Below are 16070 nucleotides of genomic sequence, written 5' to 3' on the forward strand. Positions count from 1 at the left end.
TTTTTAAGAAATTTGATGTTTTATTTTTTAGAAAATAAATAAGTCAGAAATTTACAATACATAATTCCAGTAATATGTTAACACCGTAGGGGAGGCATGGGCTCTTCTTGGCTGTCAGACCAGGCTTGGAACGTTTTGTCTCTCATACCTACTTGAGTTGTTGGGGTTTTTTAATATAGCAGCACTTCATAATGCGTTTATCCTTGCAGTTTCTAGGTGTAACTGTTATCCTGTAGCAACCACAGCGTGCTGTAGGTTTGCTGTGACTGTGTTTGCTTTTCCAGAAAAGACACAAACCTGAAGAACCAGTTGAGGGGTAAGCGGGGACTTTGTTAGATCACACTGCAGTGTGGCACTTAAAATTTTGGGGACACTGTTGCTGCAGTCAGGAACACATCTCTTCTGGTACTGTCTCAAATCAAGGGTAAAGATTTTAGTAACAAGAGGATGGAAGCTCCTATTTTAGACCATGGTCTCACCTGTCTTTTCTATGGCTGGGTTTAAGGACACTCAACCTTTGCGGTGCTCTAAGGTACCAGTAAAAGGAGGTTTGAACTGCCAAAGAAATGTATCGTGGGCTTCATCAGCACAAGGTTCTCTAGGCTGCTGGTGCTAGGGCTGCAGCAGTCACAGATCTGCTCAGTGGCAGACTGAGGTTTGGGGGTCCCGTCCCCCCATTTCTCCTCAGCAATGTTTAGGGCATTTGGTTTGGGTTTTTTTGTTTCCTTGAACAACGTGGAAGATTTGACCTACAGTATCTTAGCTCTAGGATATGTATTTGTAGTAAAAAAAGCTGCAGTTCCTATTCCCTTTTGTATCCTTCAGCATACCTTTTAATTAAATTAAAAGTCCTGCTATTTACAGATGTACGCCTGGGCAGGGCTGACTCTGTTTTAGGGGGGCGGGGGGCCGGGTCCAGTCATGTGTGTGTGTGTCCTGCCCCCACCTGTGAGATCTGGTGACCTCAAGCACCCCATTTCACAGGGTCTCCGTGACCTGGTGCAAGTATACTTTGGCAGGCCAGCCTCCAGTTCTCAGGCTAACATTATTTCAGGAGGGGATATGTGGAAGGCCAGGATGTGGCTGATCTGTACTGAATTATTGCTGTTTCCTGCTTTTTTTAGGATTCATAAGCAAAGTCTGTCTTAAATGGTGCTAGGAAAAAGAGCTGGACCATATGTTACCAGGTCCTTCCTGCTGGATGAGTGAGAACTCGCTGTGTCAAAGCTGTTCAGTGCACAAGGTCATAAAGCAGGTGAGAGAAAGTATGTGAGGAGGCAGGGGGCACTGGTGCAAGTTCTGCATTCCCAAAAGAAGGCTTTGCTGTCCTGGAAAGTGGAAGGGTAAAGATGGCTTCAGGGGAACCTGCCCTTTGTCTGTGCAAGTCAAGACCAAGAAACTGGCAACCTGGACCGCCAAGTGTGTCCTGCTGGACGGGTCTCTTAGTGAAGCGGACAGCAGCAGGTACGTGCGAGGCTGAGAGAGCCTGGGGAGCGTCCGCCCCTTGCAGTCACGGGCAGTTCTCATTCACAGTCAGGCTGTGCAATGGGACGGACCTGCTGCTCCTTACAGGTGCGCACGCTTCACGGGGAGAGGGAAGTGACTGAGGCTTTGAGGGAAGGTGTGTGCCAGCGCTCCTGCAAAGGGGCAGCAGGCGAAGCGTGTAGTCTTCCCCGCAAGGTCCTAGAGCAGTTGGGTTTCCCCAGCAGCAAGGAACAGCTTCTACAGGGCACTGCTGAGCCCTGTTGCCATTAACTGAGATGGCAGCATGTAAAAGCAGCTCCAGAGAACTGCTTTCTGCTGCTGGAATGGATAGTCAATGTGCGTTCTTATAAGCCATGCAGCTTCCTGTGTAACAGAAACTTACCGGCAGTGTAACTGGCTGGCTTTTTATGTGAGCAACAAAATTATTTTCAAACAGTTTAGAAATTTTGTTAACTGTTGTTATCCTAAGCCGCCCGTAACATGGAACTAATTTAGCTTCATGAGAAAAAGTTTCAGTGAAGTTCTAAAAATGTCAAATTGCTGTAGATGGGAACTCTGCAAGTGTTTTTGTGGTAGCTGGAACAAAGGATGAGGCTCTGACTCCTCATAGTTTGCCTTCTAATTGCCCAAGGAGTCTGCTCAAGACTTGCTGGGTCTTCACGAGATCCAGAGCTGAGAGCTTGCCTGAAGGCCTGTGAGAGTCAGAATCAGGAGTGAGAATCAGCCCCTGGGAATAAGGGAGGTTAGAAAGCAAGCAAGCTACACCACTGGCAATGCACGTTTCTGCAGGAGGAAATGCTGGTTTATGTTGTGTTGATACCAATGTACTCAAAACTGCCCTGGTCCGACGGGGGCTGTGAAAAGCCAACACTGGTTGTGCAAGGAAGTGGTACGCTGACAGAAAATGGTATGAGGTTCATCAAACTGACCTTTCCTCCTATAAACAGAGGCTGCATCTACACTAGCAAGTAGCGTTGCCAGAAGGAACGGTGCTTTAGAGGGATGACGACAGTTTTTGCCGAGCACCTGCCGCCCACACGTAGATGTCTTTCAGGAGGCTTTGTGCTGGGCGAGCTCCCAGTGGTTGGAGCACATTAGGTGGGCTGCTGCAGTGTCTCCCAGTTACATTTTGTTCAAAGGGACCTGGCTCTGAGACCACTCTCTGAAGAAGTGTATGTGACAACTGAGGAGGGAACTTACTCTAAAAACTTAAGTCTGAATCCAGACTAAAATATTAATGTAGGTGCTGCTGTGGATGCCAACAACTAGCTTGTCTTCAGCCACAGGCCCTTACGCACTGCTTAAATACCTTAGGCTGTGGAAGACAAAGAGCGCGAAGCACTCTCTGAAGGGTGATCTCTTCAGGCTACTTCCGACATCTAGGATAAAAAAGTAGTAAATTCCTGAAGGATTTCAGGAGTTGCCACGGTGCAAAAGGATGGCAGTAGTTTGTCAAGCTGGTCTTTCAGTATACACCTCCATGAGCCTTCCTTCCTGAAATGGAACAGTAAGTAGGGGAAGCGTCTCTCAGAATCTGCTTTCCTCTATCTCACCATCTGTTTCAGCTCCTGGGGGCTCAGGCATGGCTGTTGTAAGCCCTGACACCTCTGCCACTGGGATCTTTTCTTCTAGCTGTTCTTTAGAGCCTTGTCCTCCCTCAGGAATGCTCTGAACTGCTTGCTTCTGAGTCTCTGGCTCTCCAGAAAAGCCTGCTTTTGCATAGTTCTTCATCATACTCTGCACCTCCACAGCCAGACTTTTCAGTTTCTCCTCGTACTCTGCCAGTGCATCCTGCTGGAGCTGCAAACAGAGACCTCAAGTCACTCTCCAAGCACTGAAGCTGAGCAGACATTAGTCGGAGCATGGTATAAAGACCTGCTCTGAGAGCGCCCGGTAAGATGAGATGTTAGCGCTTCACAGTTGTGTTCTCAGCCCGAGATGAATGGTAGTGCTGGCACAGGGAGCGTAGGAGTGCTGCTCCTCTGATTTCTGTCTGTGTAGGCTCCTGCAGAACCACCTTCTAACTCATTCATTTTCCCAGCGTACTGAGGAGTGGGTGGCCGAAGTGTATGTGCGTGTGTGTAGGATGAGTGTAGCGTCAATTACAGAACGTGCAAGGAAGCCTGATCCCCCACAGTGTTTGGGATTTATACTGTACTGAGGGACAGCGCTGACCCCGAGATTAATTTCTGTGTTTACCTGGCTTTCTTTCTCCTTGATTCTTCTCAGATTATCTGCCTGCTTCTCTTCCAGTTTCTGCTGGCACCTGGCTGTCTTTTCTGTCATCTTGAAAAAGAAAAAAATTAAGAAACCATTCAACTTGTCTCTCTCACTCTCTCCCCCCCACCTCCCCCCATAAGGGGGTGGGTTGCTGAAGGGTAAACATGAGACCCCTAGGGGCTCCCCCCTTCCGTACACCTTTGCACATCGTGAAATAGGTGTGGGGTTACACTGTTAACTAGCTGTGCTTCAAAACAACCCCTGATTTAGAAATGAGAAGTATCCTGGACAGCTCTCTGCACTGCATCTCTGACCTGGGGCGAGCTCGCTAGACCTTTACAGACCAGTGGCCTTTTAGCAAAGGTAGTAGCTGTCTTCAGCTGTGCTTTGGCTGTCTGAAGTATGTACTCAGAGCCCCCGATGCAGTAGCATTTTAACAGGATTTAAATACCTCAGAGAACTGACACTCTCTCTGTGAGACATGCTGAGGATGTATGCAAGACACCCCCTTGCAGAAAGCAGAGATGCTGTGGCAGACTGTCACAGAAGAACTTACCAGTTTGATTGTTTGCACCACTTCCTGAATGTGAGAGTTATTAATTTCTTTCTTCAACCTTTAAAGAAAGGAAATGTAAATAACCCTATAATTCATCTGTTATCTTTAGCAGTATTGATAAACAAGTTTTATATGAAGTGCCATACAGTAAGACAGGACTGCTAGTGCCCACACAGACAGGTGTGTTATGCTCTCCTAGCGTCCTCCCACACAGAGAGGTTGCTGTAATTTCAGGAAAGGCAAATAAAACACCATTCAAATTTGACTGCGAGATAAACCAAATAATTGGGTGCAAAATTCTATTTTTTTTCAGCTTAACAGACAGCAAAGGGACCTTGCTGTGAGCTGGAAGGAAAGGAGGCAGCATACCCTCTTCTGTACCCTTGAACATGTGAAGCTGTTGCAAACTGATTCGTGTCACGCAGTACTTGAATACACAGGCTCAGTAGCAGAATATTATTTTTATAACAGTGAAGGGGAAGGCAGGTGGCAGCCATTATATACCCAAACACAACCTCTTAACAGAGAGGGCTGCTGGCACTGATTACACACAGATTCTAGAGAGGCTGGGGAAGACCTGCCTTTGATTCTAGGGCAGATAAACACCCAGGCACCGTGGGAGGCAGCAGGTATTTTGAAGTGCTCTTAGCCTTCAGCTGAAGTGACTGGAAGGTGCCTGTCACTTCAGCAAGAAGCTTAGGTGTGGCGCAGGAGAGCCAAAGTGATGGGTGCGTGCCATAGGAAGGGTCGTCTTCAAGGTCCAATTTCTCTATCTGTATGCTCTCCCTCTGCATTCCACGAGCTCCTACTCCCTGAAGGGGCGGCAAGGGGCATTTCTAAGGCACTACTCCTCTCAGGCTATTCAGAAGTCCAGTAAGTGAAACCAATTTTGCTGACAGCTTTACACAAAAAAATTAAGCCTACAGAGAAAGCTCTGGAAGCCACTGTCAGCAGCAACTGCAGGAATGACGTTATCACTGCAGCTAGGGAGCAGATGTTTGGCCTCACTGCATATGTGCCTGCGTAGCGGAATGCAATGGAGCAAAAGCATTAAGCCGGGAGATGAGGGCAGGCCAGCATCCATCCCTTGGCCCCTACAGCTCTGCCACTACTTGTTTGGGTCCTTCAAGAAGCTTCCCTGATGGTGACAGAGACTGGTGCAGCGCTGCTCCCTGCCTGGAGCAGGACAGTAGTGTTCTGCATAGACAGACCCAGTAACATCTGCCCCGGTACCTCTCCTGAGCAGCCTTGTCACTCGTATTCCTCATCATGGTTTGGATTCGCTCCACTCTCTTTGCCTCGAGCTTCTTCTTAATGTCTTTAATATTGCTGTGGAGAGAAAAGAGTGCTGTGAGAGACAGGCCTGGTTACAAACTCCAGAGACTGAAACGGCCCTCCCACACCTGCTCTCTGGAGTGCTCTACTGTCTAGAAAAGCAAAGTCTGAGTGATTGAGCAGCAGAAAGCCCTAAGTCTTAAGAATATTTTAAGTCCTGTAACTTTTTTTTTTTTAAAAGGGAGTCATAACAAAGAGACAGAAGAAAACACGTTATATAATTATGCTATATTGTATACCTACATGGGGTTCCTCTGGGGCAGCACAAGACTTGCTGAAAGTACTTACGCTGCTAAATTACAAAAGGAGGAACTACATGTCTGTATGGCAGAGCTAAAAAGGAGACCTGAAACATGCAGAAAGGTGGATAAACTCTGGGATGTGACTTGCAAAACAGAAACCATAAACACTTAAAAGGCATTTGATCAACCAGTAGGGAAGATTAAAAGAACAATCCACAGAAAACCTAAGACCTATGCCCCTGTCTGAAGCACATGTCACCATCAAAAATGCTAACTGCATGTCAGAAGGTCAGGGACAGAGGAAGGTGCTTGTGTCGGGGCGTAAGAGGCTGCTGACACCACCAGCGCCTCATCTTGCCCATCCATGGACAAAATGACTGACACAGGACAGCTGCTAAGGGGGACATAAGAACAGCCGGCAGGTTGCAGCCCATCGGTCTGGTGTCCTGCCTCCAGCAGTGGAAGGGAACGCAGGCTTAAGAGAAGTGTAAGAAAGAACAGGTGTAGGGTAATTTTTCCCTCCTTCACCTTCCCAGTTTCCAGTTTATCCTCCTGCCTCTATGCATTTATCTTCCATGAATGTCTCTCATACGTTGGAGTTTAGCTCTGCTTTTGGACTTCACAGCTCCTTGCTGTGATAGGAAAAGAACTTAATTTATATGCTGTGTGACAGAAGTACGCCCTGAGAACTTCACTGGCTGCCCCACATTTCCTCTCTTATGAGAAACAGTGAGTAATCACTTCTCTATTCTTCTTCTCCATACCATTCATGATTTTACATGCTTCTGTCACATCCCCCTCAATCATCTGTTCTCCAAGCTGAGTCCCATTTAATTTCTTTTGGTGCAGAAATTACTCCTCAATGCTGACTATCCTTGCCACCCCCTTCTTGCTCTTTCAAAGCTTTTTGCTCAAGATGGCATACTGAAAAGGTGACTGCACTGTGGAGACAGATCTAGTGGCGTAACGCTGACTTTGAATCTCTCTTTTCCCCCATAAAATTCTACAAATTCTATTCGCCACTGCAGAGTTGTGATTGATGAGCTGTTTGAGAGAAGCATCCACAGCAGCTGAAGATCTGAGTGACAATAGCTCACCCCTGTGTGCAGTTAACTTACGGTTAGTTTTTTTCCATTCACATTATTTTTTACTTACTCATACTGAATTTAACTGCCATTTTATTGACTGTTGCTCAAGATCTTTACACCCTTTTGGAGCTCCTCACAGCCAGCCTTAGATGTGACTGTACAAAATGACATCGTACTTATAGCAAACCATTACCTAGCTACTCAACCTGTTTTTCTTGGTCTTGTCTGAATATGCTGAATAGCTGAGAGAAAAAGAGAATCCATCTTGATGGAGGACACAAATAAAGGAAGTTTTGCCTGACTTGGAAACTAAAGGCTGACAGAGGATTTAATAGGAAGGAGGAATGAGTGAGGATTTAGCTTCAGGACAAAGTTACCGCAAGAACAAATGGATGAATGCCTGGCTGGAAATTGATGAATTGATTCTGCCAGTTTATTTAAGTACTGGAGCCAAGATGCTCAATTCACTTAAAAGACTGAGCTGATCAGTCCCTGGGAGGGATTATATGTGATGTACTGACTACAGCATGTAGAGATGACATCCAGTGACCAGCAGTCTTATTTCCTATCTCTCTGAATTAGTCAGTCCAGGCTGCTGTTGTGCCTCGTGGCAGGAATGCTGCTCTGGAGATCGCAAGACAAGAGCTGTCTTCCCACCACTGCCACTGTATAACTGTGAGACCCTGTGTCACATGGCTGTGCCTCAGTTTCTCACCAGAGAAAAAGAAATGCTTCTCTTCCCCTGTATTCACTCCTTGTCTGTAGTACAGTGCTTTGAAATCTAGCAAGAAAGCTACCCCAGATAAGAGCTATGTATTACTTTGTTATTTAAATACTAAGTTTACCTTTCTGATGCCTCCTTCAGTGCCTTCAGCTCAGCTGTCTGCTTCTCTCTGGCAAGCTCTATTATCTTGGTAACTTGCTGTTCAAGGGAAGAAAAAGATGATCAAAACTAAAACGAAGATGAGACACAGCACACCATCCGTATCTAATTACCACCAGGTTGAGCCTGATCCCTCCCTGCACTGACTTCCAGGGGCCAGCCAACCCATGAAGCTTTGTGCAGGCCCATGCACCACCATGACATGAGTTCAGATGTGCACACAAATCGCACCGTGCTGGTGGACTGGGCTCCACCAGGGCTCCAAGGGCCCTGTGAGCCCTGTCACACACCTCTAGGTTATCTTTATGGACAGCTTCCTATCTCCTTGTGCAGGAGGTATCACCAGATTCACCGCACTTGTGGGAAGGTGGGAGTCAGCAGCAGAGCTTACCTTCTAAACAACACAGACTAGCAGCAAGGGAATGGGCCTTCTCTCTTGTGGAAACAAAGTTCCGTGGAAACAAAGTTCCATGGAAACTCCCGACAGATGCGCCTCAGTGGTCAGGCCTGCCTGCACTGCTGCCTGCAGGGACAGCCTCAAAGGGACACCCCTGGCTGCTGGGCTACGTGCTGCGCAGTGAGAGCTTGGGTTTTGATTTCCTTTTCGTAGCCTTGCTCACTAAATCTCACAGTCTTTGACAGTTGTGAGACAAGAATGTTTTATTCCTTTGGCTTCTCCCTCTGGTGATAAGCATGATTTCCAGGTAAGCTAGTTCTCAAGAGGTTGTTTTTTTTCCCTTCAGGGCTGGTAAAAAGGCTAGAACAGCCAGTCTTGTAGACAGCTTGCAAGCTGCTTGTCAAGCCAAAGTGCACCAGGGAATCCAAGACTGAAGACGCGTGATGCTAACTCCTTTGGAAAATAATGGTAAGAAAAGGCTTCCAAATGCTGGAGTTGTTCCCCTTTCACTGGAACATGTGGTGTACGCTGTATTTATCACCACCACCTTGCGGACTGCACTTTCTCACAGGCATTATTGTGTCTCTTGCTGGTGTTGGCTAAAGGCGGGGGTCTGAGGGTGTGGGAAACACCAACATGCTTGCGACACCTTACATGGACACTTACTTTGACTTCTACTAAGTCAAACAGCAAAACACTTTCCAGATTTCAAGGGGAATGAGACCCAGCCCTGCTATCAGTACTAAGGGCTCCTAGGAGTACTGTCCTTCACAAGGCTTTCATTGTATTGGCACCGATACAGCTATGGCAAGCACTGAATGCACTGGTGGGGCTGCTCTGTTCTCATGTCATCTGTCCTGGTTGAACGACAGCGGTGAGCACGGCTGCCCCTATGGCGTGTCTGTAATGCTCTGACGGTTGCCACTGGTGAACCTGCAAGGAAGGCTTCAACATACCTGTCACCCCAGCTCTGACAGTACAGCGTCAAGCAGGGAGCCGTGAGAAGCGCGGTACTACCTCATGTAGCCATGCTCCTCAAGAATTGGCACCTGGCAGCGTATGAAGCTGGTAAATGCCACGTTAACTCCAAGCTAAGCTACCAGAAGAGTTTAAGCAGATGGAGCCTGATATGCTCCAGGGCAGTGCTTCTTGATTTTTTTCAAATTGCAGACCTATAAAAATGTTTCTGCTGGATTTTTATAGCTTCTAACAAATAAGGACCACTACCTACATTCTCAATTATGTTGTGCAGACCTGAAAATTGCTCTGAGGGGTGTCTTCTGCCTTGTGGCCACATTTCCACAGTTTAGTGAATAACTTGGTTTTTCAGGCTGTCCTTGCAGGGGCTCTCTTAGGCTACATTTTCTGTCAACACTTGCAGTCCATACCTCTGTGGCGTGCTGCTCTTTCTTTCTTCGAATCCCATCATGGTGCTCCTCCCCCAGGTGGATGAGGTCCATCTCCAGCCTCTCTCTCAGTTCCAAAATTCGGCTATCGATGCCTTCCGCCATTTCTACAGGATCTGCACATGTACCAACGTCACCTGTTGTCAAACTCCTGCAGAACAGATACAGCAGCTGTGCTGCTTCTAGAGGTGCTGATACAATCCTGACCTTCCTACCCACCCCTCAGTGGGAACACCCAAAACCCTATAAACCCACGGAGACGGGGATGTCTGCACCACTCCATGCTTCCTTCAAAGGGGAGCCCCGTTTCTCTTGGGGGTTCCTCTTTTTTGGTCTGGCGTAGCCCACAGGTCAGGCCCCTGCTGCAGACCCCATGCTGTATTTACCTCTTCTTCTGGGTTTTCCTAGTGTGTATCATCCTTTTCTTGCCTCCATAGCAGACAGGCTCTGAAAAGAGTACAGAATATTTTTGCAGCAGCTCCTCCCTCCGTTTACTTCCTTTCCGCTCCAGCTCCTTCAATTCCTTCTCCTGCTTCTTCAGCAGCTTCAGAAAGAGCTTCATCTGCTGCAGTTCTGTGAGGCTGGCTGTCTGAGGCTCTAAAATACAAAACAAAGAGAGGCTGTTTGTACTCACATGGCATTTCTCAACCTGCTGTGATGCCTTCTGGGGTCAGTTTTTTCCAGCACTGCCTTCATTCAGCTTTTCCTCCCTCTTTTCAGCATTGCATGCAGCTCAGTTTGTCATCTGGTGGCTATGTGGCACGGGGATGGCCAGAGGAATCGCTGCCCTGTGGTATTTTGGCCAGAGGAACATGCTGGTGGTGATGTACCAGTCTGTCTGTCTTAATGCCTTGCACCCTTTCCCACAATTCTAGGTATCCCAAAGATAGCAGTTTTTAAGCTAGTTGGCAGCTCTAATTGTAAGGGAAAAGCTTTGTTATTTCATTAGTGATTTCTGCAGAACTGAGTTATGATGACAGGTGCTTTCATCCCTTCCAGTTTTAATGCCTGGCATTTCTTCAGTTGGGGGGAATAAATGACAGGGCTTTTGAGGCCGATGAAAACGAGAGGGGAAGGATGCCTGGGAACTGCTGGAGAATGTGTTATCTGGCAGTAGCAAGTCAGTCAGATGCAGTTATCTGTGGCAGAAAGGCCACAGGGAGTTATCTTCTCAGGGGAAGTAACTTTGTTTTTCTTTTTTGCTTGTAATGTGTAAAAAGTAAGTGAACTTGCAGGTGCGCCTGCAACATAATGCTGTGCTGTGCAGGGCCAGCTCCTTCTGAAAGGCTCGTACTGCGGAAAGCGAAGCGTACAGCTTAAATGCAACCCCTCCGACAGCGAGCCTAGGCTCTCGGCCCTGAGCCCACTGTGCTTCCATATTATGTGACACCTTCTACCAGAGTACATATTTAAGGTAATCATAGCTCTGTGCTGGGGAGCCCTTTTCTTTAGAAATAACTTTCAAAAACAAAACTTGATGTCTGCAACAGTTACTTGGCAATCTATCCTGAGCGCAACAAGTTCATGCTTGTGCCTTCAGTACAGTTTTGTGGCATAATTAGGCACGCTGGTTACTAGTGTATTGTACTGATTTGTATTACACTGCATTAAGACACAGAAAAGCAGGTGAACAATGTGTTATTACAGGGTGCACGTGTGCTGAAGGCCACCTGCAGCCACATTACCCCTGGCTTAGTGATGGCAAAGGAACCATCGAATGTAGCCAGAGCAGAACTCGTGTGACAGCTCCAGCCTCCCACTTTGCTATAAAGTTGACTTGCAGCAGCGTTCCTGCAGCCAGCAGCCTCAGAGGGCTAAAGCTGGAGCAGCCCAGAGATCTCCTGACCTACCTGTGCAGGTAACAGTGGCCCGGCTTGCACAGGGCATACTCCAAGCCTCTCTTCTCCTCGAGACAAGCTGTGAGCTCAGTCCCAGCCCGAGAGCTCACCACACACCACAGCAGTTGTCAAAATGGGCAAATGGTGCCACAGGCAGCGAAACTGGGTCCCTGAGCCCAAAGATCCCTGTGGTTTGCCTTTAGGGCTGGCTACAACAGGCAGGGTTGGGTCAGGTCTTTTTTAATTTGCAAAACAGGTGCCATCGCTATCCCAGTCAGGAATTGTGCAGAGAGGGAATGTAAGATGAGTGACAGGGCCTCAGCCCACGTGAGCCACACAGGAGGAGTTACCTGCAATCTGCGTCACTTCTATCACATTTTCGTCCTTGGTGAACGCCGCTGCTCCTGAAATCACAAAAAGAGGTTCCTCTTTATGTTCTATCTTGGACCTTCAGGTTGAAAATGGACAGTAGAGAGCTCAAGATCATGGGCCACACAAAGGATGTTGGTGTGAATACAAAGGAATTAATTAAGCTGCTGAGATGCTTAAGTGCTTGGGAACTCTGTAAACAGGCAGAGTGGAAAGGGAACAGCGTTCTCTGCCTTGTCAGAGAAAAGACTTTTGCTTTGTATTAGCTCAATATCGCTAGCGATGATTTGGCACATGTAAACTTGTTTTGATTAGGTGAGAAGGATATTCTGGTCTGAAATTTGAGGAAACTAATTGTTTAGATACCAACATATTTCAAAGGACACTAAACACATTGATACAGTCAATACAGAAGAAATACTGATTAGCTGTCAATTACCATAACACACAATAGCGAGGTAATCTGAGTGTATGGTAGGGGATGTGCTTTTACCCAACCTGAAGGCCAAGAAGGTGCCAGAATGGAAGAAACATACTGTAAGAAGATCTTTCTCTGCTAGAGCTTCTTTAACCTAATAATAAATGCTGACTTTGGCTTTTGGTTTCTATTAAAGCAAATTCATAAATTTTTTTCAGCTCAGCTGACTGGTCAGTTATGTAGTTTTTAAGTTTTTCTGTTATGTTAATGGATCCCCATTTAATCTAGTGGCCAAAAAACAGGTGCTCTTACTCCCACTCTTGCAGAACACCCAATGTGGGATCTCTTCACTCTGATCCTGTAATAGATCTTACAAAGAGCCTGGTGTTCATCTGAGCTGGTGAACAAAATTACTAATCTTTAAAGCTCTGAAGTATTATACAACTGGACTCTGGTGCAAGTGCAGTTTCAGGGGGATCTAAAAACATATTTTAAATGTCAGAAATCAACAGTAATCCACAGAAGAGAGACCCTTGAAAAGAACAACAAAGAGGTGAAGGGCAGTGACGTACTGTGGGATAAACCCAAGCCAGATCTTAGAAGCTTTGTCTCAGAAATACCCAGAATTATCATGTCTTTGCTCAAAATCCATGTCCAAACTCTGATTTTACACTTAAAGAGACTACATCTCTGTCACAGGCCACTTCTTCCTTGGACAGTGGTTCCCTCTTAATGTAGTTATCTCCCAGGGCTGAACCTGAAAAACTGAGGTCATCTGTCACAGTCCTCAGCATACACGTAAGGTAGCACAGGGAAGAGCAGTACTACCCTGGTATGTTAGCCCTGCCTCGAAGGGGACAGATGTGTTTGCGCCAGTTGGGCCTTCAGCTTGTTTACTGGTATTCTCAGTAGATACCTGAGATTACTTTTCTGTTGTGGAATAAAAGCAGTATGCACGTCACACTCACTCCGGCCCAGGAGTCAGGGGATAACTACAAATTTTGCCATTTATGACAAGCACTAGAATTTAAGTTGGTGACTTGATCAGAGAGGTTCTGACCCCATTACCAAGGATCTTCACCCTCCCAGCACTGCTTGTTTCCAGCCTTTTGAGTGTACAGGCTTCCCCTTTTAGCTCACCCCACATCCACAGCTTTACCTGCAGGCCCATTAGAAAGAGGAATGCTGAACCTCCCAGTGGAGTCTTGTACCCCATTAGTTTCAGCAGATGGGAAGTTCCTCTGTGTGCCAAGCCTCTAAAACAAAGATCAGAAGTAAATCAAAGCTCTATTATTTCAGGCTGATTCATGCAATGTATTTTAGAGACAATGACAGACCTTGGAAAGTCTTACCTCCGCTGAGCCATCTTTTAGCTTAACTGATCTCTTGTCTTGCAGACTGAAGAACTTAATGGGGTTGGAGAGAGCAATAGTCAGATCTACAAAAAAAAGAAGAGGTCTTTACTCGGATTATCAAAAACCTCATTGCACTCTGATTTTCCTTGCCTTCTGGTTTCCTTTCTGGCCTGGGACAGGAAATTGTGGAGAAGGGGTATTTTGTATTCTCTGCCTGCAGAAGCTTCTCCCTGACAGCACAAAGGAGGGGACCATTTCCACCTCAGTCCCATTCTCAGATGATGGCTCACAACTGATGCTCAGGGCTATGAAGCTGAAAAGAGCGTAGTGCTCCCAAAATCCAAAGCCAGGTTAAGATTTTCCTAACCTGCACAGCTCCCTGCTCCAGTTCCAGTCCAGTACTGTACAAACCTGGTCTTTTTTTACAAACATGTCTTTAAATCAATAATTTTGCAGGATTTCCCCCCTGATTAAGGTTCATTTGTACACAGGGGAAGAGAGAGTAAACATGAGAAGTATTCGTAAGAACTTCTGTGGTTGATGCTGTTACATTCTGCATGGCTTTGATCATGATTGTTAAAAAGTTTTGCCGTTAATACTTCAGCTGGGGCTTCTTTCCTGATTCATATCTCACTGTCTGACCATCCCCTTTTTAAAGGATCACTCTACCTCAGTATCAGCAAGAACCTCCCTCTCTTCAAAGGGGGAAGAAGAACGCTCCTGTACTCCCTAAAACCCTATTCTCAACAGTCCCTGAGAGTTACCACCTCTTCACTCAAGGAAACCTCTCCCTGCTTCTGAATAAAAGCAGTGAAGAGGCTGACCCATCCCAAACCTGGGAGACAGTGACATCTGCACTGCACGTCAGGCAGTGCCACGGCCTGTACAGGGAACCAGGCGCAGCTACAGCGCAGCCACCCGCTTTTCCCTGATGAAAGCAAGGCTGTGACGGGATGCTGGCCCGCGCTCAAGCCCCACCCTGACAAGGAATTAAGGGTGCAGCAGGGAAGCACCCCGGGGCTGGAAAAATGCTTCTAGATCTGAGTCCGGACAAAGGCAGCGCATCCCCCCACGTGCATTCTAACATGTACTACCTGCCCAAGCATCAGGAACGTAGTCCTTTATTTCCAGGTACACAAACAGAGAAGGCATGGTGAGTGGCATGTTACTTTCGCTGCGGAGACAAACGTGGTGATAGCCTGAAAGCAGAAAGCAGAAGAGGTAAGCTGGCCGAATCCCGGTCCCTTCTGGGCTGTGTGCTCCGACAGTAAAACAAGTCCCTCTTCGCAGGAGGGCATGGTGAATGTATTATGGAGTTAAGCCAAGACTACAGCAGGACGAATCTGAAGGCTGCACTGCCTATGGGAATGGAGATTAAGTAGCAAAACATGCAGATATTCCTGTTTTCTTTACAGCTTCCAATGAATAGGTCTCAAGGGCACAAAAGCTAAAGGAATTTCCAAGAAATTTACCTGAGTGCATTGCAATGACGGGAATTATGCGATGTCCAATGAACTTCCCTCCTTCTTCCCAAGCCACAATTTTAAGAGACGCCAACTCAGGCATCATGATCTAAGGGAAAAACAGAGTAAGGCACCAATGTCATCACCTCTAACTCCTAACAGCCTAGCAGCCTCAGTAAGTAGAACTTCACTCTCTCCTCCTTCCAAAAGAACAATACCATCTCTCTGAGGAAGTCACAGCCTATTTCTGCACCTTGTAATTTAAGGCTACAGTTTATCGCAGACACAACTCAATCTACAGACTCCACAAAACACAGGCTTCTCAGAGGACAGTCTACATGGAATCACAGGAGGGCAGTTTACCTAAAGAAAAAATGGGGCAACACACCTCCACAGCACAGCTTCCATGAAGTGATTCACCAGAGGAGGGCATGAACTCGGAAGCGTAATTTAGCAAGCATGGTGACTTTGCCATAAGGGCTCTTGCCTCTCTCCTCCCCCATTTTCTTCTGCAATAAAATGAACTAAAAATTACTGTGCCAGAACTGCAGCCTGAAAAGCATTTTCTGAAATGAGGATAATATTTATCTACCACATCCCAAGTAGGCTGAAAATATCTGCTATTTCACTGCGTGCGTGACAGAGGTGAATTGCGTAACATGTATTTTGCCTTTGTAACTTACTGCAGAAAGGTCAAACGTTACTATCACCTTTGACTTAACTTCCCCCCATACCCTGTAGCCGGATTAGTGGCCACTGAATTCTTGCGGAGAGAGGGCAGATTTCTCTATTCTAGCACAACTGAAAACCTCCCACTGATCCCATTACTTCTCCAGTTTGTCTGTTTCTCATTTACAGTTTAACCACAGACGTTCTATTCCTTTCTGCTTCCTGGTGCTTGAAGTTTTCAAAGCTGATTAGTCAATTCAATTTGAAGTGCATCACAAATGCGAGACTTTTGATGCCCATTATTTCCAGAAATGTTCCCAGCTACCCCTTGTCTGCTCAGGGAAAT

At 46.6% G+C, this 16070-nt stretch overlaps 1 protein-coding gene across 6 annotated transcripts in view; it reads right to left on the reverse strand.

Annotated features, from left to right (window-relative positions):
• The window catches only part of PLCB2 (phospholipase C beta 2), a 61769-nt gene continuing 45699 nt past the window's right edge, over nt 1–16070 (reverse strand). For 4 of the 6 annotated variants that reach the window (XM_027795231.2, XM_027795230.2, XM_013304030.3 and 1 more), the window contains 12 exons: nt 15065–15164; nt 14687–14791; nt 13590–13675; nt 13397–13493; nt 11801–11854; nt 9999–10209; nt 9595–9763; nt 7772–7848; nt 5495–5590; nt 4262–4319; nt 3685–3771; nt 1–3285 (listed from right to left, as the gene is read on the reverse strand). In XM_027795231.2, the coding sequence (XP_027651032.2) occupies nt 3013–3285; nt 3685–3771; nt 4262–4319; nt 5495–5590; nt 7772–7848; nt 9595–9763; nt 9999–10209; nt 11801–11854; nt 13397–13493; nt 13590–13675; nt 14687–14791; nt 15065–15164 (1413 nt within the window). In that variant the 3' untranslated portion in view covers nt 1–3012. Of the gene's footprint in view, nt 3286–3684; nt 3772–4261; nt 4320–5494; nt 5591–7771; nt 7849–9594; nt 9764–9998; nt 10210–11800; nt 11855–13396; nt 13494–13589; nt 13676–14686; nt 14792–15064; nt 15165–16070 lie in introns of those variants that run through there. The other 2 variants (XR_008748763.1, XR_003557088.2) reach the window with 2 other exon arrangements.

Source organism: Falco peregrinus, chromosome 9 (genome assembly GCF_023634155.1).
Source record: "Falco peregrinus isolate bFalPer1 chromosome 9, bFalPer1.pri, whole genome shotgun sequence".
Lineage (NCBI taxonomy): Eukaryota > Metazoa > Chordata > Aves > Falconiformes > Falconidae > Falco > Falco peregrinus.